Below are 23715 nucleotides of genomic sequence, written 5' to 3' on the forward strand. Positions count from 1 at the left end.
TCTAGCGAAGGGTGCAATACTTTCGAACCGTAAGTGTAAAACCTTAAGAGAATTTTGGGGCATAACTCCTTATGAATGTATGATGAACGTTTCATACATTTAGAAAAAAAATTATTGATTGATTTTTCTCAACAACGTATTTCTAGATGGTATTTCCATAAATTTGCCCGACAAAATCTGCTTTTTTGAAGATTGGGGGGTTGCAGCACCCCCCATACCCCCCAGTAGTTTCGCCCCTGACCACGAGACCCTCTTTAGAGGAAGAAGAGTCATTGAAATCTTCTAATAAGGATCTTTTACTTCATACAGCGTTGCTCCTCAGATGAATTTAATAAATGTGCAGACCTTCCAAGGACAACTACCATGGCATCAACAACATTGAAAAGTACAACCCAAAGGACCACAAAAGGACGTATGACCCCAGGACGTACGACACCAGCAACTTCAACCGAGACTAAAATCCCAGGAACCTCAGCAAAAACCAAGCCTGACACCACCAATGTGATGACAACTCGCTCATCAACAGCTGATAGTCTTTCCATCACAACACCAAAACGCATAGCATCGACATTGCTTTTAAAAACTACTCCATACACTCAAATAATCAGGCTTTCAACTGCGTTCAGGACAAGAAAAACGACCAAAAAAATTAGAACAGGAACTATAATTATTTTTCCAAACACTAGTGTTGTCGCGAAAGACACATCAACATCCAAAATACGACCTGTTTCTAAGATGTCTCGTGATGCAGAGAATTCTCGCCATGTCTCTCTCCCAACTGTTGTTCCAGCTGTGCTAGCTGTTATTGTAATAATTGTTATACTTATCTGCTTATGGTGTTCCCGAAAGAAAGATCTAAGCCAATGTTTTTTAGGTTAGTATCTGAGAAAATTTTTTGTAGTCCCCAAATATTTGATCAGTCATTTGATCAGTATAATAAAAGTCTAATGACCTTCAGTTCACAAGTCACGCAGAATTCCTATTATACCAAACTCTATTGAGTTTCAAAATGATGACGTCATAAAACTAAATAATTGATTGTTCTTCTCAGCGAGAATACGGAAATTCTTCTAATTAGGTTGAATGGAACACAGAGAAAGCTGGAAAATGGAAAAATATGTTTCGACACGATTGGGTTATTGCTATGTCAATACCTCGTTTTAGTTCATGAATATGACTTTATGTTGACTCGAATCAGACTTTAATGATGTACCCGCCTCGCTGTCAGAATCAGCTTCCACTTTTTGTTCAACCCAATGAGGTGTATAATACACCTCATTGGTTCAACCAAATTCTCGAAATAATGCTTATTTCACTTAAAATTCCTTCCATTAATAACCTAAACCGTATTTCTTCAAAAGAACACCGCGGCGTTTATCGAAAAATCCAAAGTTTGGTTGCGGCGTTAAATAGAAGACAGCGTTTCTCAGAGGGCGGCGTTCATTAGAGGAAATACTGTAAGCCTGCTCGACAAAAGTGACTGCTTTGTGCTATATTGCTATTTTTATAACGCGAAATCTTATCTATAATTACTATCGAAACTTTAAAACAATAATGAATATTATCAGTTGTCTTTAAGACCATCCTATCCACTCCTTTGCAGTATAAATCGTTTCAGATTTCAATTTGTGAACAATTTATCATAACAGGTTGGAGAGGAGGCGATATTGAATCGGGTAAGAGCGATTTCAGTAAGTGGTTATCGCTATAACAATAATTGTTGTATGTTGTTTTATTTGTTTAAATGGAGTATAAATTGTTTAAGATTTTAAGTTTTGAACAACCTATCATTATAGGTCGAAGGAGAGACAGAGATGGTCTATCTGAAGATGGTAAGAACGAATTCAGAAAATGATTGTTGCTTTAAAAATGGTTGCTTCACTTCACTTCCTTTTAACATTTCTATCAATCTCATTTTTCTGGCACGATTGGGTTGCTGTTATCTCAGTAACTCTTTGTCATTCCCCGCCTCGGTGTCATTCCCCGCCTCGGTGTCATTCCCCGCCTCGGTGTCATTCCCCGCCTCGGTGTCAGATTGTCACAGACCGGGTGCTTTTCAACACTCAATGCCAAATCACTCAGGCAAGTTTATACTGTAAATGCTGGATGCATTAAGCTAGGGATGTGTTCTACGGCCTAGTACAATTAAGGGATTATGTTCTACCGCCATGTTGGTTTATTGTTTTGAGGTCGTCGTGTATCTTTAACTTCTAATGGGTGTTGAATGGTTCTTGAAGCTAACTGTTTCGAACATGCCATCATCTCAAATACATTGGCAATTGCTTTTTGTCCGGAAGGCATTTTTTTATTAAGTTTAAAAGGGGAAGCATCAAGATTAGGAGTGATTATTTTGAAAAGTTGACAGATGAAAAAAATCCGCTTATTCTAACGCTACCTTTTCTTTCTCTCTTAGGTATACCTTTGAACCAACACAACACTAATGGTAGATCGTTTTCAGGAGAAGGTTCAGGAACTGGTAACGAGTTGTTTTTTATTAGAATGCTTGTTTTGACATACACAAATTTACCAGGCAATACCACAGAGAGCATGGGAATACATAGCAACCCTGTGGCAATTTACAATTAACATATAAAACTAAATTAAATACAATTTAAAGATGCAAAATGAACGAAAACAATAAATAGAAACTATTTCTAGAAAGAGGAGAGGAGAGAGGCAAAATGTTGTTTGTATCACCAATTTCTTCAAAACCTTGATATATTTTAGTGTTGCAGCGGGAATTTTCGAATTTGATTCGAGTGGTAATTCTTCATGGCCATAGACAATGATGTTTAGCAGACCTTCATTTGAAAGATTTATCAGACCATGGGTCAACAATATCGCATTTACACTGTTGAGGAGATCACATCTATCTACGCTATAATTATGGCAGAGCATGAAATAGTGCTCCGTGTCCTCAACACTGTATTTATCAAACTTAGCAGATACAAAAGCATGCTCATTGTAAGGCAATTTTTCTTTCCCTCTTACAGTACTGTTTCGAAAAAGATAATTATCTTGAGATCCAGACGATGAACAAGAAAACCTAATGACATAGTTGTAGGTTTGCCGTTGCTGGGTTCATTTCAACTGTCGATTTTCGCGCCGAGTACACCTCGTGTACATCAGATAAGTTAAAATAAAAGCCCTGCAACCCTCGGCCGTACCTCTCCCATTGTTTTCTATAGCACGAGGCTAATTCGCATTTATTCAAAATGATAGCGCTTCTGCCAATCAAAAGATTATTCCACTATGCTGTGCCCATATCGATCTATGCTCAAAGTGCCCACCATCTAGGAAGTTTGAGTCACATTTTGGCAAGCTCAAAACGACAGTTTTCGAAATTTGACTACCTCCTCTGACCCGAAAGTTCAGCAGAAAATAGTGTAATGTACTTTTTATGTTCTTTTTCGCTAACAATATTATTTCTTTTAGAATACTTATACTATTATCTGATTATGTTATATTGTAAAACGGAGCTTTTTTAAGTGAAAACCTAGACCTCTAGATATTTGTTTCCCCAAAATCTAGTTACTTTACATCAATCGTGGCTACAAGAAGCAATCTTCTTTCTGGCAACTTGTTCATGAGAGAAACATTTTCTGTTAATTGAAAATATTGCACTAAACAGTTCCACAAAAAAGAACAAGCTATTCATTAGGAATTCTCAATCTGGTTTTGATTTCTAACTTAAAAGATTTGCAGCTTTCATTGTTAAAGAAATTTGCAAAAAGACTAATATATATTTTCTTACTATGAGCTCAGTATGTATCTTTTACTGGTAATATATCTTTATTTTGGGCACAATTTTTCTACCAAATGAGACAATTTTCTTCGGAACCTAGTTGCTGGGCTCTATACCAATCACAGTGCAAGATTGACAAAAACCGAGAATCATTTGCTGGATATCTTCTAAGTAATGCTGTCTTATCTAAGAGGAAAACACCCTGAACATTTGGCAGGATTGAAAATCCATAAAAAAAGTTCACATTTTGGGAAAATTCATCATATTTTGCCTGCTTCCTTGGTACCTATAGATCTCTTTACAGTCGAAAATTCTTTGCTTCTGAAGAATTTTTTGAGCCATCCTCAGAAAACGTTGTTTCCTCTTTATGAATACATTTGTCAACATATCTGCTAGATTCTGCAACTTTTTAAACCGTGCCTTAGTAGCCTGGATCATATGTTAAGACTGGTTTGGTTTTGAACGACTAAGTGATTTCTGATCCCAATGGTTTCTTCATTCCAATTAACAGTTACTGTTTATGAGAAGCTCTAGAATTCTTGAATAATCACTTTGATCGAGCCGTCTTCTTTAGAAATTAAGGCACTGCGTTACTCGTAAAGTATTTCTGAACTGCTTTTTAAGTGAAAACCTAGACCTCTAGATATCAGCAACAAAAGTGGAAGCTCAGTTCCTCTTAACACATCACTACTTTTATTCTAGCCTCTCCAGCAGAAGATCAAAAACTTTTGGTCAACATTCCACCACCAGAAGGAGGTAACATTTGCACCAATTTTTGCATTGTCTATGACTCACCATTTTCTAACCCAGTCAATTTACTTAGACTTTCAGGGATATTTACAGATATCTCTGGCTATGTTTTTCCCTTTAAAATCTTAGTGAAGCAGAGAAGAAATTTATCTGGTAAACAGGTTCGCAAACAATTTTTCGGTAGTACAGAATTTAAAAATGGCTTTGTAAAAAGAAAATATTTTGAAACATTCTAAAGGTTTTCGCCTGACACTCTTCAGAGCATAAAACGTAAAAACATAGATCGAATACTCTACACTAAGAAATGTGTATACCTAGTTGTGGATCGAAATAGGCCAATCAGAAACGTGAACACATGACTTTTGAGGTCGCCTATTGAAAACATTATTTTCATTCTTTATCTCACTAACTGCTAAATATGCAATACGTAGATGCTACATTTATGCCAGAGATTATAGAATGATGCCGCATTATTAGATATTTGGAAATTATCATCTGAATAGGAGACTTCTATTTACAAGGAAAAGAAGTGGCAATCGATCGTTGTCTTACAGTGAGACATTGTTTTTGGTAAAATTAAATATTTTTTGCCTGAAAACTATACCCCTGGATTTCATCAACGATTGCAAAAACTTATTTCCTCGATGCATTGCAGAAATTTGCTATGTATTTTCAGTCACTATATATATAATCGTAAATTTTTCTGAGCATGTATTAAAAAGAGGTAGTCATAAAGAATTTCCCATGTTGGGTTCAATACTTTTGACAAGGAAGTGTTATGAAGCATGTATCATTCATAAATTCTGATATTTTTTTCGGATTCAATGCTTAAACATGAAATATTTGCTGCTTGATTTTTCATTATAGATATTTGTTTTTATAGCTGTATCAGATAGTCATTATCCTGTGCCGGAGTCTCAAGGTTTGGTTCTTTTGGAAATATCTCTTCTAAAAAAAATAATTGCCAATCGATTCATCTATGTTTAAAACATTAAAAAAGTAATAGTATAGCCAAAATCTAGCCTGGATCCCTTTAACTAAGGAAGCATTTTCTGCGATTTGTGATCCTATTTGTTGCCTCACTTGTAAAATGTATTGTAAAAACAGCTATGTTCCCTGAATAATGGCCTACGAGTTTTCCCCGTCTGGCAACCAGTTCAAAGCCCGATGGTTTCCCTGCGTAGTGTGGACCTATTGTGTCTTATGCGCGTAAGGTTTTGGGTTTGTATCCACTTGTGGACCATGCAGTGTAGTCCCACTATTGTCACTTGAAGAGGCTACAGTTGTCTTAATCTTCCTTGTTATATTTCGAATCATCAAGAAATAAATCCTAAACCAGATTCAACTTTATTTCGTAAGATTAAAAGGACTTCACTAGAGTGCCCAATCGATCTATGCAATGTGGATAACTGTGAAGAAATTTTGTCACAACTATGTGTCTTGTAGAAAACAGCTATATCTTACGTACCTAGTTAATCATACTTCGTATCTAAGGAGATTTTTCGCGTTTTTTGCAAGCCTGAAACTGTTTCCAAAGTTGGCCACCTTTTGTGGTCCGAAATTTCAACAGAAAATTGAGTAATGCTTTTCTCTCGTTTTCTTGCTGCAAGTTATGTATTCTTTTGTCGATGGTCTTTTATGAAAATTTCCTTTGAAAGTGCTGGTTGTTTTCCACTAGCCTTTCCTATAAATTATTGATGACAATAGGAGATACTCTTTGCTCATAAACAACAGTATTTATGGCCCGGTTTTTGGCAAACAGTCTATTGATTTTTTGTCATTCCTCTCAAAGGCTCAAACACTAGTGATGGCTTTGATCAGCATCAAACAGCTACAAGGAAATACAAAGAAGAGGTATTCAAACTTTGTTGTTTTGTTTTTGTCCTGCGATGTTGGAAAGTGATTTCAGTAGATACAAAATGTTAGCGTTTATAAACAGGCCAATGTGTTACTGTCGCAACTATTGAAAGGCTGTACCAATTTAATCGTATCAGCGAAACATTAGTTAAAAGTCAAATTATTTACATCCTTAAGGTTAATGGCGTTGGAATTTCAACACTTTATCATCTTGGTTCCCGCTTATTCTACGTTTGCAGCAAAAGCTTAGTATTTGTCAACGTTTAACGCTACTTTTTATCCTATTGTCTTTTTCAAAGTAGCTTATTTAATTCTCTACAGAAAGGGGCCATGGAGCAGCAAGATGAGCGAGATGAGCAAGACCAAATCAGACCTGCTGAAGAAGGAAAGAGGAAACGGTGATTTTCTTTCCGAAATAAAATTGATTTTTAATTAGCCACAGTACTTTGATGTGAAGTTCCTCCATGGCAGCTTGAACAAGTTTCAAAGTTTACCGATGCCGCTTTGATATAGCTCCTTCTATGTAGAAAATGACATAAGTATTATATACAACGTTTTACTCTCATTTTGACACCAGCAAAATAGGCATTGCTATAATTTTACAGCATTTAATTTATTTTTGACTGCTGTTAACACTCTTGCTGCAGCTTATGGGTTTTCTGTTTTGCTGATGACAGCATTGTAGTGACTGTGCTTAGGCCTGTTTGCATGCTCTTCTCTTCCCCTTATTCCTTGAAATTATCACAGCACAGCACAGACACCCTTTACGTCACTAACAAAGAACGTAACCTTTAAAGGCTCTTGCGCAACAGGCATGCTTTGAGACTGTGTCCAAAACCCGCCTAATATGATACTGCATGAAAATACTAAATACTAGAACCCTTTTCTCCTCGCTTCAAAAGGCCACCACAAAGCACGTTGTTTGCGAAAGAGCCTTTAATCTCTATTTTTCCTTCCTCTTTGCCTCAAGTATTCATTTCACCCTTCATCTCAGCTCACCTTTTCGACCATTTGTTTCCCTACATATTGTGTGCATATATTTAATAATCAACTGACAGTAAGCTCAGTTGAGTTTTACAGTCAAGTTTGCCGTTACACGACTTCAAACGAAGGCAAGGGCAGTCCATAGAAGTTGAGACACGCGCCTTTATTTAGGAAATCTCGTTTCTAAAGCACTTATGTTATGTTACAGGGAAAGGACAGAAAAAGCAAGTAAGCAACAAGCAGAACTGTCTGCTAAATCAGAGCAAGCCAAAACAGAAGCTCAGATCGAAAGGAGAGAAGAACAAGAGCGGCAAAAATCTGAAGACAAGACTTCGTTTAGCAGGGATAATTATAAGCGTAACTATGCAGTTGCCTCCACTGAAAAGCCAGGTCAGTTTTTAAGCGTCATTTGTGGACAAAAGCCTTTGCTAGACATGTTCCTTTGAATTTGGCTGTTCTATTATCCAATCAACTAAGAATACAATACATGCTACATAATACACTACTAGCTAAATCTAGTTACTTTACATCAATCATGGCTACATGAAGCAATCTTCTTTCTGGCAAATTTTTCCTGAGAGAAACATTTTCTGTTAATTGAAAATGTTGCACTAAACAGTTCCACAAAAATAAAGAACAAACTATTCATTAGGAATTCTCAATCTGGTTTTGATTTCTAACTTAAAAGATTTGCAGCTTTAATTGTTAAAAATATTTGCAAAAAGACTAATATATATTTTCTTACTATGAGCTCAGTATGTATCTTTTACTGGTAATATATATTTATTTTGGGCACATTTTTTCTACCAAATGAGACAATTTTCTTTGGAACCTTGTTGCTAGGCTCTATACTAATCACAATGCAAGATTGACAAAAACCGAGAATAATTTGTGGGATATCTTCTAAGTAATGCTGTCTTAACTAAGAGGAAAACACCCTGAACATTTTGCAGGATTGAAAATCAATAAAAAAAGTTCACATTTTGGGAAAATTCATCATATTTTGCCTGCTTCCTTGGTACCTATAGATCTCTTTACAGTCGAAAATTCTTTGCTTCTGAAGAATTTTTTGAGCCATCCTCAGAAAACGTTGTTTCCTCTTTATGAATACATTTGTCAACATATCTGCTAGATTCTGCAACTTTTTAAACCGTGCCTTAGTAGCCTGGATCATATGTTAAGACTGGTTTGGTTTTGAACGACTAAGTGATTTCTGATCCCAATGGTTTCTTCATTCCAATTAACAGTTACTGTTTATGAGAAGCTCTAGAATTCTTGAATAATCACTTTGATCGAGCCGTCTTCTTTAGAAATTAAGGCACTGCGTTACTCGTAAAGTATTTCTGAACTGCTTTTTAAGTGAAAACCTAGACCTCTAGATATCAGCAACAAAAGTGGAAGCTCAGTTCCTCTTAACACATCACTACTTTTATTCTAGCCTCTCCAGCAGAAGATCAAAAACTTTTGGTCAACATTCCACCACCAGAAGGAGGTAACATTTGCACCAATTTTTGCATTGTCTATGACTCACCATTTTCTAACCCAGTCAATTTACTTAGACTTTCAGGGATATTTACAGATATCTCTGGCTATGTTTTTCCCTTTAAAATCTTAGTGAAGCAGAGAAGAAATTTATCTGCTAAACAGGTTGGCAAACAATTTTTCGGTAGTACAGAATTTAAAAATGGCTTTGGAAAAAGAAAACATTTTGAAACATTCTGAAGGTTTTCGCCTGACACTCTTCAGAGCATAAAACGTCAAAACATAGATCGAATACTCTACGCTGAGAAATATGTATACCTAGTTGTGGATCGAAATAGGCCAATCAGAAACGTGAACACATGACTGTTGAGGTCGCCTATTGAAAACATTATTTTCATTCTTTATCTCACCAACTGCTAAATATGCAATACGTAGATGCTACATTTATGCCAGAGATTATAGAATGATGCCGCATTATTAGATATTTGGAAATTATCATCTGAATAGGAGACTTCTATTTACAAGGAAAAGAACTGTGCCAATCGATTCAAGTTTATGTTTCTTTCGTGCAGGCGCTTGGAACAAACCTCCTAGCGTAAGTGATCATGTTGATAGAAAAGAAAGCGATCAAGAATCCGGTAATTAATTTTTTTAGAATACTTATACTATGTAATCCCTGATTATGTTATATTGTAAAACGCAGCTTTCTTAAGTGAACATCTAGACCTCTAGATATCAACAAAATACTGATGCAACAAAATTTAAAGCTCAGTTCCTCTGAATATATCACTGCTTTGATTCTAGCCTCTCCAGCAGAAGAACAAAGACTTTTGGTCGACATTCCACCAGAGGAAGGTAATATTTCCAGTAAGTTTTTAATTGTCGATGACTCACCAATTTCTAACGCATTCAACTTATTTAGAACTTCTAGGCATATTTACTTAAATTTCAGGTTATATTTTCCGATCTAAAATCGTTAATGAAGTAGAGAAGAAATTAATCGGCTTAATAAGTTGGCAAACATTCTTTTGCTGGTGCAGAATTTAAAATGGCTTTGGAAAAGGAAACAATTTGAAACATTCTAAAGGTTTTCGCCTGACACTCTTCAGAGCATAAAACGTCAAAACATAGATCGAATACTCTACGCTAAGAAATATGTATACCTAGTTGTGGATCGAAATAGGCCAATCAGAAACGTGAACACATGACTGTTGAGGTCGCCTATTGAAAACATTATCTTCATTCTTTATCTCACCAACTGCTAAATATGCAATACGTAGATGCTACATTTATGCCAGAGATTATAGAATGATGCCGCATTATTAGATATTTGGAAATTATCATATGAATGCAAGACTTCTATTTGCAAGGAAAAGAACTGTGCCAATCGATTCAAGTTTATATTTCTTTCATGCAGGCGCTTGGAACAAACCTCCTAGCGTAAGTGATCATGTTGATAGAAAAGAAAACGATCAAGAATCCGGTAATTAATTTTTTTAGGATACTTATACTATGTAATCCCTGATTATGTTATATTGTAAAACGCAGCTTTCTTAAGTGAAAATCTAGACCTCTAGATATCAACAAAATGATGATATATCAACAAAATACTGATGCGACAAAATTTAAAGCTCAGTTCCTCTGAATATATCACTGCTTTGATTCTAGCCTCTCCAGCAGAAGAACAAAAACTTTTGGTCGACATTCCACCAGAGGAAGGTAATATTTCCAGTAAGTTTTTAATTGTCGATGACTCACCAATTTCTAACGCATTCAACTTATTTAGAACTTTTAGGCATATTTACTTAAATTTCAGGTTATATTTTCCGATCTAAAATCGTTAATGAAGTAGAGAAGAAATTTATCGGCTTAATAAGTTGGCAAACATTCTTTTGCTGGTGCAGAATTTAAAATGGCTTTGAAAAAAGCAAACATTTTGAAACAGACCTCACTGGCTTGAAACAGACTTTTGAGGTTACCCAATCAGTGTCACTTGCTTATTGAAAACATAACCAATGAAGTCCTAAATGTGAAAACGAACTCTTTCTGTCTACACAATAGTGTTCTTCATGTTTATGTAGATGGATTCCAAAACTGCTAGATGGAACCAAAGTCTTTCGATAGAATGGTCTCGAAATTGCGCAAAGATTCACACGATAAAACAGTGGTTCTTAAGTATTTCGAGTGCCGTCCTGAAAAACCTATAGAGAACATGAGAAATGAAGAATTTTTGTTGCACATTCTTTCATTTTGAGTTGACAGTGATTTTTTTGATATTTCAATGTTGATGGTTTTGTTAAAGCTTGATTCATTTATTTTCTCCTTCATTTCATTTTGGCTCCTTCTTTAAACTAAAAAGCTTGATTACGAGCTACAATTAAAAGGTTATTACAATAGACGAAATTATGCGACACATTGACAAAATAAAGCTTGAAAATATTTCCTCGGATTTTCCTTCAGTTAAAATCCATTTTAGATACTGTTTCTGGCCATACCTTAGATATTATATTTCTAAAATTTTTCTTGCCGCCAACCATGGTGGCCTTTCCTTAAACTTTTCATAACCTTGATTTTTTGGCCCCTCCACTTTCAATTATGTTTCGCCGGCCCTGCTTCAGGGACCCTTCTGGCTAACATTTTTGTTGGCTTCCATGAAGAACGTTTGTTCGACTGCGACAAAAGGCTGTGACATGTATACTATTACCCAAGAGGTTATAGTCTCATTATAGTTTTGTCTGTAGTAGTCTCTTTAAGGATACACAAAAGATGGATCCTAAACTAAATTCAGCCGGGTTTCGCAACATAAGAAGAAAGACTTGGCAATAATGTTATGAGCGATTAAATTAAGTACCACAATGAAATAAGTTTTGATTGTAAAAACACGAGGTTTCGAGTATGTACTCGTCATCAAGTCAAAGCAATCTTGATTTCAACAAAACAATTTTTTTGAAAAGAAAGTGTACAATTTTAGTGTACATCGGAACATCGATCAATGCAGTCACTAAATAAATCCATCCTTGACTAACGTGTCATTTCCAAACCCAGCGAGTCTTATTTTACGTGCAGAGGACACGGAGCCAGAGAGAGAGACAGTGTTTGCTTGATTGTAACTGAACTCTGAACTATGAACTGACTTACAAATTAACATACTTATATACAGAAATGAATATCTTAAATTAACACGAATGATGTGAGGAAAACAAAGGATAGGAAGGGCGAGTGAAGGTGATTAGTAAATTGAATAGCGTGGCAAAGATTATGTAAACAATAGGGATTAGCGAATGCGTGAAATGAGAGTGCCTGTGCTGCGATGTGAGAATGTGTAATACTGCTAATTTTAGGCCTTTCTCTCTAGTCCATTCGTTTAATTTTCCTTACCTAATCACTCTTGTTTATCTGTAACTTTCCTTGCTCGTTCCGCATTTTTCTATCACGTGTATTAGGATAATCTTTGTATTATTATGAGTAACTTCATACCTACGTCAATTATCAGCATGTTAAGTAGATCGCCATAGCAACCCAGTATTTTAGGATATCGCGCTACCACACCCCGCTCGTTACTAAGTAGATTTCTTCCTTTCACCGTTTCATTTACGTATATCTATTGTTTTTAGTTCAGTATATATAGGAGCCCCGTACCTCATCTTGGGCAGTAAGAATTATGGAAAAGTAGCAGCAAGAGAAAGCAGTTTAGGCATGCACCATTTTAGGGGCAAGATGCTTGTGAAAGATCTTGTCGCCTTCGTTTTGCCCTTAGTCGTTTTGAGATATTTATAGGAGATATATCAGTTTTGGAAGACCTCTGGGATAGTTCTTGTGAAAGATTATGCCCATGTCACGCGTTAATTATTATGCCGTTGTTAGCATGCAAGTTTTGTAGCTGCCGGGACGATTTTATCGAAAGAAAAGAAGGAAAGATTTAACCGATTTACGTCGCATCATTTATTGGCCATCCTCTGCTTTTTAAAGGTCCTGAGAATCAACCGATCATTAGAAACATTTTACAAATGTGGGAAAATGATGGAATGAATGAGAAGGAAAAATTGATGCAAACAGGCCTAAGTAGAGTCACTACACAATAATGATCATTCAGGTTATTCAACCCCTATTCAAAATTACATTTTGGCTTGCCTGAAACTATTTAAAAAAACCTTCTGGAGTGTTTTGTCGTGAGCTATGTAGTCTTTGGCTCGATAGTCTTTGGAGCGATATGTCGTTTTAGAGGAGAGTTCTTCATATTATCAAGGATCAAGATTAAAGGTTAATCTTGCAAAAAGTTGGCAGATATTTGGGCAAAAAGCATGCTTGTTCTAAGGCAATGTTTTTTCCCTCTTTGCAGACTCCCTGAAGCGATCTAATAGCGTGATGAAGAGTAAGTTTTGAAGAGTTATTTCTACTAGAATGCTTTATAATTGTTCATTTTGATATTTAGTAGAAGCAAGTATTTTTTCTGAAACAAGGGGACAAAGTGAATATTGTACATTTTATTGACGCATTTTGATCTTAAACAAGAGGACCAACACTCGAATGGAATAAATAGAAAGCTGCAAAAGTATTTGTCTTATTTGTTTTCATGCGCACGATACGTCTGTTGTTATTTCAGTTCCATTGCTATTTTCTGCTGTTTAAAGGGGTAGGTCACTTGTAAGGACGCGAGACAATGTTGTTTTATTGAAGCTTTGGGATGATGAATCCACCACAGCAACTGAAGGGTGATTTGGCACGAAAGATTTTGACATCATTTCATGCCCCAAAGCACTTCAGAAATAGGTCCACGAACAATGGATATAACGAAAGCCAATCGCCGCAAGCGTAGAGATTTCATGAATTGCCATTTCGCCAGACCGTGCATTGTAGATTTGTAAACAAAATCCCTAATACCCAAAGGCTGTCCCTCAAAAAATGTTTGTTTACGGCTACATGACCCAGCCTTCTTCGTTTAAAAAGAGTTAATTTCCCTAAAAAGAACCTCTGGCTAGAGTCCAGAAATGTTATCAATCTTCCTCCGGCCAAGCGTGTCTTACTATATAAAACCTTCCTCATTTTTACATTGATTAAATGGGCGTGGTCTGAAAGTTGGGGTACTCAACTAGTTTTAACCCCTTTTCTTGCAACTCTGTTTTTTCAAAACATTATTAAAAATTGTAGTTTGTTTTCAATTATAGATATTTTTGGAACCGATAAAAAGTAACATCCCTATGTCTATTAATTACAAATGCGTGTCATAATTTAAATAATAAATTGTAAAAGTTTGCGCCTAAATTTTACAGTGCAAAGCAGTTCTGTAACAACTTTAATCTTAAAAACAGGAGGTTTATAAATGTTGATTATTTTTTTGTTTTTGCCTGACTGCATTTTGGAAGCCCAAAGGCAATAGGATTTTTTATTTTCCTTATGCCTCCAAATTTTTGGCCACCTTCCTCGATTCCCTTTTGTTTCTACAACTTCCTCCGGCCAGTGGCCGTGGGGCCGTGATGTTTTCCTGACTCTGCCTCTGGCTGTCGGATAAGATCTAGAAATTGGAATCTGTTTTCTGATTTGCTCAGACTTGTATCAGACCGAAATTTTGCTATACTGTGCGTCTATCCACCCATAGGGTATTTAAGCAAAGTTGATCTTCGTTGTAATCATAAATTGTTTGCTCGTTTCAACATGTATGATCCCACAATGCAAATGAACCTTTTAACAGTGCGTATTTTAAGAATATTTAAATAAAACAATCTTTGACCTTCTTTTATCCGTAGAAACAGAGGATGAAACACTGACCCAAAAGATAGAGGTAGAATAAACTAATTTTTTTGCTTTTTATTTTTTGCTTTCAAAAATTATAAGCTAGCTCTATTCCTTTTTACATAGATAACAGTGTTTAAATGCCACAAGACATGACACCAGGGCTGGATTAACGCAAAGGTTAACGCAAAGGCCAACTAGGCAATAGCCCAGGGCCCCGCGCCAAACGAAGTAGTTTTTTTCTGGCCAATAATGATAGCATCACTGAAATAGAACGTAGAAAATGAATTTTTGAACATATGGGCAGAAAGAACATTTTGAAATGTCTCTAAATATGCAAAATCAGTTAAATCTGGTTCATATTTTCTGCGATATGGCCCAACGACGATTCGAGGTTAGTTTACGGATTAATGTTTTCTTTGCTTAGTTTAAGGATTTAAACGCTAATCAAGGGCTCTTATTAATTGAACTTGGTTAATTGGAACAAAATAAACTTCATACTAGTCTTCAGTGATTTCTTTGAAAAAGTTCATAATCCATAAATTTGCCCAAAACATTGCCGGGAAAAAGTTTATTGTCTTTAAAGTGTCAAGATTCGGAACAGAATAGGTTGCAAATTGAAGAGAACCCTACTAGAATATCTTTCAGCTAAAGCTGCAAAAAATGGCTTTTATAAAGCTAGGCAAAGTATAGCACCCCAACTTTCTAATGAAAGACCTTTCCTGCCTAATAAGGCCTAACTACACAATAAAAATGAAGAAAATTGTGACGTCTCAATCCTTTACTCTTTTTTGTCTCTCTGTTTCTTTTTTTACCCTAAGATTTTTTTTTTCTTGCTGTTCTTTAACACTAATAAATTCGACGTCTTACAGACTGCAATGTAACTTTAAATCGTAAATCGATGCAGAACATTTATTATCCAAACACCAAAAATAACTTCTCCCTCCTACATAACCTCAATATGAATTGCAGAGATTATATAATTTGTCTTCTAGTAATAATTGTAATTTTTTTTGTTAATTGACTTTGCGTATTCTTGTACTTTATGTTTGAATTTTGAAGTTTTAAAACCAGGGCCAAAGTAAAGTGGCTGGATGGAGGAAGGCCTATATTCATGGCAATGGCGGTGCCAGTCACTAAGCTCTGGGGGGGGGGGGGATCAAGACAAAAATGTTTAGTCTACGCCCTTGTATCACCAGAAAACGCCTTTTACCAATATTTAAGGGGACGCTGATTTTATCTGAAGGGAACGCCCATGACTCAATTTTGGTTACATAAAGGCAGTTTGAAAATCAAGAGATTACATCAGAAAAAGTACGCTGTTAGAATATTACCTCTCCCCTAACATTTTCTCATCAAATTTAGACGAATGATAAAATTTGATCCCTCCGAGAACTGGGGGGACGTGAACTCATGGGTCCAAATTCATCCTAATCTTCCTTACAGATCTAGCTGATTTTGCAAAGTAAAGATTTTTGCTAATGTTCTCTCAGATTATTTGTTCAAAATCCAAGAGTTCTCAACATTGATTTTTATGACATGGAAAATGACTACTTCGTTGGTCTTTTGAATTATATACAAGAAACGATATAACATAACCGATTAATTTTGTAATATACGACAGAAGTCGTTGTTCTCTTCGACCTTCATGTCGAATGTTTTTTAACAGCTGATGCTATTACACGAAAGGATTAGCATGTCATTTGCCTTACTTACATTTCGAAATACTTTTCAGTGAAATAGCTTTCTCTGCTTTTCAAGGTGACAGCAAAGAATCTTTTGAAACTGAAACTGTGCTGTGAATGTGGTGCAAAAGCTGGTAAGCCACATAAAAAAAATTTTGGTTCTTTTATTGATTTGATGGCTGAAAGACTTCTCACATGCCTCGTTTTAGAATGATGTTGTTGTTGTTTTACCTGTCCTTAATGGGTCAGTATATTTTCCGTAAGAAGTAGGAGATGTTCTCTGGGGCTTGTTCAGAAAATTTTTTTGGCACCGCGGCGTCCCAATGTAGATTGAGACATTTTTGTAGTTTGTATGTTGCATTTATGAGTATTAGTCCTCTAGTAGGAAGGCTCCTCGCAATGAATGCTGCTTCGGCTTTTCGCTTTGATAATGTTATTGCTGTTGTTTTGTGCTTTAACTGATTTATTTATAATTTATGCAACTAGTTTGTGTTTTGTACCAGAATTTGAATCCAGTTAAATCAAATTTGCTATTAGTTATAGTATGATAGTAATACTTTTTTCTTTTTGAGCTTTTTAAACCGTTTACTATGTTTGAAATATTATATTCCCAATCTTCATTCACAATCTTATTTTATTCACTAGATCAATCTATAGATGATGAAAATAGAAATATTGGTGCACAAATACAGCAGCTTAAGTTATACAAAAAAGATCTCGTGCAAATATACCGTTACATAACACGCGATCTTAGCGAAATTGAAATTCATGATGGCTGGGCCTTAACTCGGGACATTGTGGCACGTGAGCCGAACGCATCTTGCGCGCAACTTTTAGGAGCATTACAAATAATGGGAAGAAAAGGAGATCTCACAAGGTACCATGAAGAGTTTCACAGTATATAAACTGAAGTACGTGTAAACATTTTAATGTAATTTAATGCATTAAAAAGTCACTTTACGTTCGTAATATCGTCCCCTTTCTAGCCATTTTCAGATCGTAGTCCCGAAATCCGAACGTTACTTTCAAAACTTTCGACAGCAATTTTCTTGTGTCGGGAATAAACGCTCCCTTCGTTTATTTGTTTCAAGATTTTTGACGATATCAGCATTTTATTTCAACCACTTGTTTCATCGACAGAAAGATTGATTAGAAATTTGTAGGTTACGGTAAACGTTTTCTGGATGAAAACATCCATTTTTCGATTATTTCACATTCAAGTAGCCGAACTTTCAAGGAACACAATGATACCAAATTTGAAACTAACAGAAATTTTGAAAATGGAAGAAATCCCATGTAAACGAAGGTTTCCAGAATTTCTTTATCAAAACTTTTAGTTGAGGTCTAAAAATCTCTTGACCTGTAAAGCCGATTATCGTTGCTTTGCGGTTGTGGTCCCATGTCTCATTTACAATATCGCCGGCACATCCATGTATCCCATGCACGGCTGTGTTACATGGTAGCTTAGGATCTGCGCTTTCTGCTGATACAAGTCAGATTTTGATACCTCAAACGCAAGGGTACAAAATAGCTTTTGAAGGTGGTACACTCATTTGAGCAATAAAGTTGCCTGAAAAATATCATTTAACAATATTTGCAAATTATTTTGATATGGTTGGAATCGCCACGTTCTTGTGCATCGAATGTTGTATAGTTTTATCTGATTCCGTTGATACCTTTACTTTTAGGGAGAGAAAACCAAATATCGTGTCAAAAACGTTTATCGTAACTTTAAATTCAAAATGTTTTTGCGACCACTTTTAGCAATGCTCTATCTTCATTAATTGTTTTTCAAAATTGATCCTCTCTCCGTCCCCCCAAATATTCAATTTTGGATTTGGCCATGGCCTCCGATTCTTTAAACCCCATCTTTTATTCTTGATCCCAGAGTTATCCATTATGAAAATTCCTCATCGGACATTATTACGTTGGGTTTCCTGACACTCTTACATGTCTTCTATATTTAGGATTGCCCATATTGTCTAAATTTCACTTAATTAATTTCCATAGCCTTTTAAAGGGGAAATTAGCTGCGGGGACAAGTCTTTCCTTATATAAAGAGGAGGACAATGATCTATTGTTTAAAACAATGGAAAGTCACAAAGGCTGGATGCCCCCCCTAGTTAGTATGTTAAAGATAGCCCTTTTAATTTCATTCACTTTCTACGCATTTTGTACGTTTTTATGAGTTTTGTAAACGGAACATCATTTTACATACATCAGGCCTGATGTGAATTTTATACTAATTTTATTTTACTAGTAGTAAGATAGGGTTAGAATAGTGTCTTTTTCGGCAAAGTTTGTTAAGAAAATATTGATAAGGGTACCACAACCGATATTTAGATCTTTTTGTTATCTTAAATTTCACTTTAATTACGGTTATCATAAGTGATAAAAATTCGTGTTCCCAAAAGTTGTTCGCCCAAACCCACTCCCCTCCCCCGGTAAAACTGAAATTAAGCATTGAGCTTGGTTCTTTTGAACATAAAAACCTCGAATATTCCCTAAAGACGTTAAAAGCATGAAGTGCTTCCTCGTCAATTGCGGTCTGTGCAAACTCTAAGCGAGGTTTGCTATTCTGCAGCACACGCTGTTTGGAAACCAGATTTACTAGGCTGCCAAGTTCCCATTTTCCAGAATATCTTACGATTCACCGGAAAAATCTCCTTGTACTGTTGGTTACTTTTGCCGTTAACTTAATTGAAAGAAAGTTGGTAAAGAATCAGAATTTCAAGGTGAGATTTCAAACGATATTTGCTCTCAAACCAGTTGTTTCCATGCCGCAAAAGTGCGATTATTCATTATAAGGGACTAAGAAGCTTATCAAATTTTCTAGTTGTCATACGTGCAAAGGAACTTCTTGGCTAAAATCAGCAAATCGTGGGTCTCCAAGTACGTTTTGGCATCTATGACATCTATTCCAGTATCGCTTTTATCTATGCTAGGTTTTTTAATTAGACAACGCTATTTTCGTATTATGGACATCGTTTTATGGGTACATATTGTATTTTGATTAATTTGAAAAAATCGTTAATGGGTGTAAATGGTTAGAATCGTTATCAATTTTTTGCAATTAAGCCTTTTCACCCGGAAAGTGTCTGTCTCTTTGACTTGAAAATTTCCGTTATGTCATTCAGGACATTGCTACGGGCTGAACTGGGTCATGTCCATTCAAACCCCCATGTGATCAGGTAAATATTGTACATGTGGGTTTCTATTTATATCTGTGCCCCAGGGGGGTTGGTCTAATTTTGGAGGATTCAGTGGTGGAAATTTTTGGGGCATGGGGGCATGGGGGCTCAGACCCCCCGTAATTTGCGTTCTTATCGGAAAATTTGGACTTTTTGCGGATAACCGAAAGCCCACCCAAAACATACCTAGTTTTATGGTGCAGTGATAACCAGTTTGTGTAGTTATATAAAACGGTTTTGTGTGGTGATAAACAGTGAAAGTGTGCAGTGGTGAAGCTATAACTTATAGTCAAAGCGAGCAAATTTTCCGTACTTTTCACAAACTTTGATAGCCTAAACCTACCCAGGGTCACAAAGAGAGGGGACTGGGGTGATATATAATTTTCTAGGGCCTCGAGGTGTAAGAAACCTATCAAACGTTACAGAAGCAAGAAATCATTCTGGGATGTATTTTAAGCTAATCTGATTTGATCTGATTTAGTATCTACTACAATAATAATTATTAACAATATACTGATAATAACAACATTGAGGAGAAAACAACAACAAAATACAACTACCTATAGTAGAATTCTTTCGGAGGAGCTTGCAAAGTAGGTAATCCAACGAGATGAGAGCCCCCCTGTCGTCTATCAGAACTATAAATGCAATGGCAATTAAAAAATGTGTTAAATGTATCGAATAAAATTTCATTTAGGCATTCACATAGTATTTAGCAAGTGATGTTTCAAATTCTTTTTGAATAAAAATCTCGAGGTACAGTCGCGAATGTCAGCAGCTGATAGGTCACTCCAGAGTTTCGCTCCCATATATTGAATGGACTCAACGCCAAATTGTAGCGTATTCTTTTTATCTAGAAAGATATCTCCTCGGAAAGACTGTATTGTCTACCAACATAATACCAGGATATAAAAACGCAACATTCCTACTTTCAATGGCAGTTCCCTAAGCCAATGCTGTCAAATCCTTGGCTAGATTAAATTTCTACGAAAGTTGTGCCCAATTTTCTATGAATTTTGGGGAACAGATTTTTGTCATGGTCCGTGCGTTTGCAAAGTTTGGATAGTAAGAGATGGTAAGAGATATTCTAAGAACGTATTCAACATGCTTGTAGCTGATGCTGATAATGAAGACCACAATTGAGTCACAATAGCTCTCTCTCTCTCTCTCTCTCTCTCTTCTTAATATGATATAGATATTGTAGATAAGAGTAGTATGATTAAACATTTGAGACATTCTGACATTTGTAACTAGCAAAATACATCATTTATCGAAAAGTTCTTTTTAAGTTTGAAGTTGATTCTTATTCTCGCTATACTTGTTATTTCAATTGAAATGGTAGCTGTATATTAATGGACCTATGATAAACTCAGATATTAATCTTTTGGATTAATTGGGATTTGATTTATAGGAGTATTTAAACCATATTTAAATGGCTCCTTAGTTTGTAAAAAGGTTATTGACCATTTCGGCGTAGGTATCTATTGAATATAAAAATGGTTGAGCTGATGCTGGTTACATGAATTCACCTCGAACTGATTCGTACGCACAAAAGAGATTGCATTTTGTTCGTATCTTTCCCGCCTATAGGGTCACGTTACTTTGGCAGTGAAAGTTTTGAAGCCTTAGAGAGAGACCAAGCATCGACGGCCTCCTACTTTTTGTAAAAAATTCCAAATATTAAGTAATAAATTACCATTAAATCCACTTTTTATACGGTTAGCCCCCCCCCCACTTTTTTAGACCCCCCACTTTTCTCAGCGCTCCACGGTGCCTGAGAAATATGTAGTTTGAAAAATAAAGATCGTAGCATATTGCTTGAGGGAGGATGAAATGCGAAAACTAATATGCTCAATGTGATAACAACATTTTAATTGAAAAAAAATCAGATTGGTTTGGAATCGGAGAAATGTTAATTAAAGCACCATTAAGTCTCAAGCATTAAATAATTGCAACAGCCCTCTAATTTATCACAGGACGAAACAATGAATTCACAGGGCGATAAATTAATTAAACTCTGTAGGAAAAGAGCTAATTTTGCTATGAACAACTCAAAGTAAGACAATTATGCTACCGTAAGTCATGATATTTTGAGTTCTTCAAGGGATTTTTACATAGGCGATCGATTCTTATGCTCTCTTCTTGGATGTTCGTAGTCCCGTTTCTATCAATTTTGCCAGAATCAATATTGATAACATCTTGAAAAACTAAATAAAATTGAAAACAAAGCACGTCATTTAACTTTAGATATAGAATATCACCCAGGCACCGCGCGACTAGTCTAAAAGTGAGGAGGCTGCAAATGGCGTGACCAGAATTTTTTGAGGCTACGCCCTTAAGAACGCCGGAAAACACCCCTTTTAGAAATAATTGCTTCTTTTCACTTGTTATATAAAAAAACTACGATTCAGAGAAAATTTTAATTACTATAAAGTAGATATAATTAGCTTGAGGGTAATAAAATATCAAGCTTACAAAGTTAGAAAATACAACATATCATTAAACAAGATTTAACGCCGAGAGAATGAGCAGAAAGGGTTTCCAGTCAAGAAGAATTGCTGCTACTTAGGATCCGTTAGAGTAAACTTTCCAAGAATTTTCTTACCTATTATTGCAAAAAGGTGGGGGGGGGGGGAGTATACCCCCTGCTAGCTTTTTGTTCTCAATTTTGAAAAATTTCGAGGCGTGTGTTGTATTTTGGTAAATTGTTGTTATCAGAAAATGAGTGCAGAAGTTTTTTTATCTGAAGAAGAAAAATATATTAAATGGCAATCATTTGGCAATCAAATGGCAATCAAACTTTATTTTAATCCTGAATTTGATCATGAATTATTTTCTTTGTAAAAGGAAAAATAAAAGAGCGCATTTGTTGATAATTAATGGTGTTCGTTACGTCATGGGGAAAAGGGCTTTGTTATAACGTCAACAGTGGAATCAAAGGATACTGTCTGAATGAAATATTTATAATTTTTAGCAGAATAATTTCCACTGTAGAAAATGATGGTAATGCAGGATGTTTCTTTACTTTGTTTGCAATATAAGTAAATAATATCGAGAAGTCGTTTTTAAAATTTGGAAATAAGGGTATAAACGTAAAAATAAATTGACATATAATCCACTGCTTCATGCAGATTAAACTGCACTATTTGCAGGGATAGCAGAAAAATTTCAAAATCTTTAAATTCTTTGCATAACTATAGTACAATGCCTGCCAAAAGTACTTGGAACACCCACCAATTTACGCTGCATTTGATATCTTTCATTCCTTTCATGAAAAAAAATTGCTACTTCCGCCCCCTCCCCCTCAAACAATGTTGATGATTTAGCGAAGTATCATAAAAGAAGCGCAAAAGAAAGTGCTTCCTAAAATCCTAACCCGTTTGATAGTAAACCAACATTGTTCCGTGGGGGAGAGGGGGATGATTGGTTTTGACCTTGGAAATTGATGTCAGTGTTCCAAGACTTTTGGCAGGCATTGTAGCTTCTGGAGACTATACGCTTACTTTAGCAAAACTGCAGGTGCATCATTGATAGTGACTATAAGGAGGAAGGGGGGCAGCACAGCTTGCAAATTTTCCGACCACGGGTTTACAATAAGAGCAATGATTTCTTCAAGCGCATGCGCAGTATTTTAAATGCTGAAAGGCGTGGAACACAATTTGTATTTTAGCAGTGCTAGTTTTACTTACATTTTCTCTCAACTACAAGTTTCAATAAGTCAGTCAGAATAAAGGCAATGCTGGAAGACGACGGAAATCTTCCTTAAAGTTAAAAACTTTTTTGAATGTCAAAAACATTCCAAGAAAGTCAGTAGTTTTCGATCGAAAATGTAACCATTGCAACAGAACCCAGGCAGTTGCCGCTCTCCCCCTGGACCAATGGTAGACAGTTATTTTTACAAGGGTTCATATGACAAACCTGAACCGTGTTGGAAGGCCAGTCCAACGATAGCTTTCTTAAGCAATTTTAATTTTCACCCAATATAAAAAGCAATAAATCATGCTATATTTTTGCTGCTACTGGTTATCAGGAAGATCAAAGTATTACGTAGATAATTTATATGAATCCGTGAAATTGTTGTAGGTCAAGTGGGAAAAACCAAAGCTCATGGACTGGTTGATAACACCCTCGCGCAGGCCGGACAGAAACGTTAAAAGGCCGGATGCGGCCTACAGGCCGTAAGATGCTCAGGTTTGCCCTAGACAATATCTCCACGCTTCCAAAGCCTTTCTTAAAAACATATGAAACAAGAGGTTGGGTTTCATGGTTTAAGACCTTCTTCGTGGTTTTC

The 23715-nt window shown here is 35.9% G+C and overlaps 1 protein-coding gene and 1 long non-coding RNA gene across 15 annotated transcripts in view; both read left to right on the plus strand.

The window, feature by feature from the left end:
- The window catches only part of LOC135694047 (uncharacterized), a 32647-nt gene extending 13320 nt beyond the window's left edge, over positions 1–19327 (plus strand). Inside the window, exons 3-20 of one of the 14 annotated variants that reach the window (XM_089111591.1) lie at positions 310–874; positions 1650–1676; positions 1797–1832; positions 2414–2476; positions 4448–4501; positions 5379–5417; positions 6288–6349; positions 6674–6750; positions 7545–7726; positions 8775–8828; positions 9391–9456; positions 9623–9685; positions 10236–10301; positions 10487–10549; positions 13158–13190; positions 14563–14597; positions 16310–16367; positions 16879–19327. In XM_089111591.1, coding sequence (XP_088967717.1) covers positions 310–874; positions 1650–1676; positions 1797–1832; positions 2414–2476; positions 4448–4501; positions 5379–5417; positions 6288–6349; positions 6674–6750; positions 7545–7726; positions 8775–8828; positions 9391–9456; positions 9623–9685; positions 10236–10301; positions 10487–10549; positions 13158–13190; positions 14563–14597; positions 16310–16367; positions 16879–17138 — 1803 coding nt within the window. In that variant the 3' untranslated portion in view covers positions 17139–19327. The remainder of the gene's footprint in view (positions 1–309; positions 875–1649; positions 1677–1796; positions 1833–2413; positions 2477–4447; positions 4502–5378; positions 5418–6287; positions 6350–6673; positions 6751–7544; positions 7727–8774; positions 8829–9390; positions 9457–9622; positions 9686–10235; positions 10302–10486; positions 10550–13157; positions 13191–14562; positions 14598–16309; positions 16368–16878) is intronic. The other 13 variants (XM_089111592.1, XM_089111593.1, XM_089111594.1 and 10 more) reach the window with 13 other exon arrangements.
- Positions 18835–23715, plus strand: part of LOC148958984 (uncharacterized) — a 29994-nt gene continuing 25113 nt past the window's right edge. The window contains exons 1-2 of the long non-coding RNA XR_016144333.1: positions 18835–18968; positions 23508–23615. This is a non-coding gene — a long non-coding RNA (uncharacterized LOC148958984). The remainder of the gene's footprint in view (positions 18969–23507; positions 23616–23715) is intronic.

This window comes from Rhopilema esculentum, chromosome 11 (assembly GCF_057945365.1).
Source record: "Rhopilema esculentum isolate cy_ngs chromosome 11, ASM5794536v1, whole genome shotgun sequence".
NCBI classification, from domain to species: Eukaryota; Metazoa; Cnidaria; class Scyphozoa; order Rhizostomeae; family Rhizostomatidae; genus Rhopilema; species Rhopilema esculentum.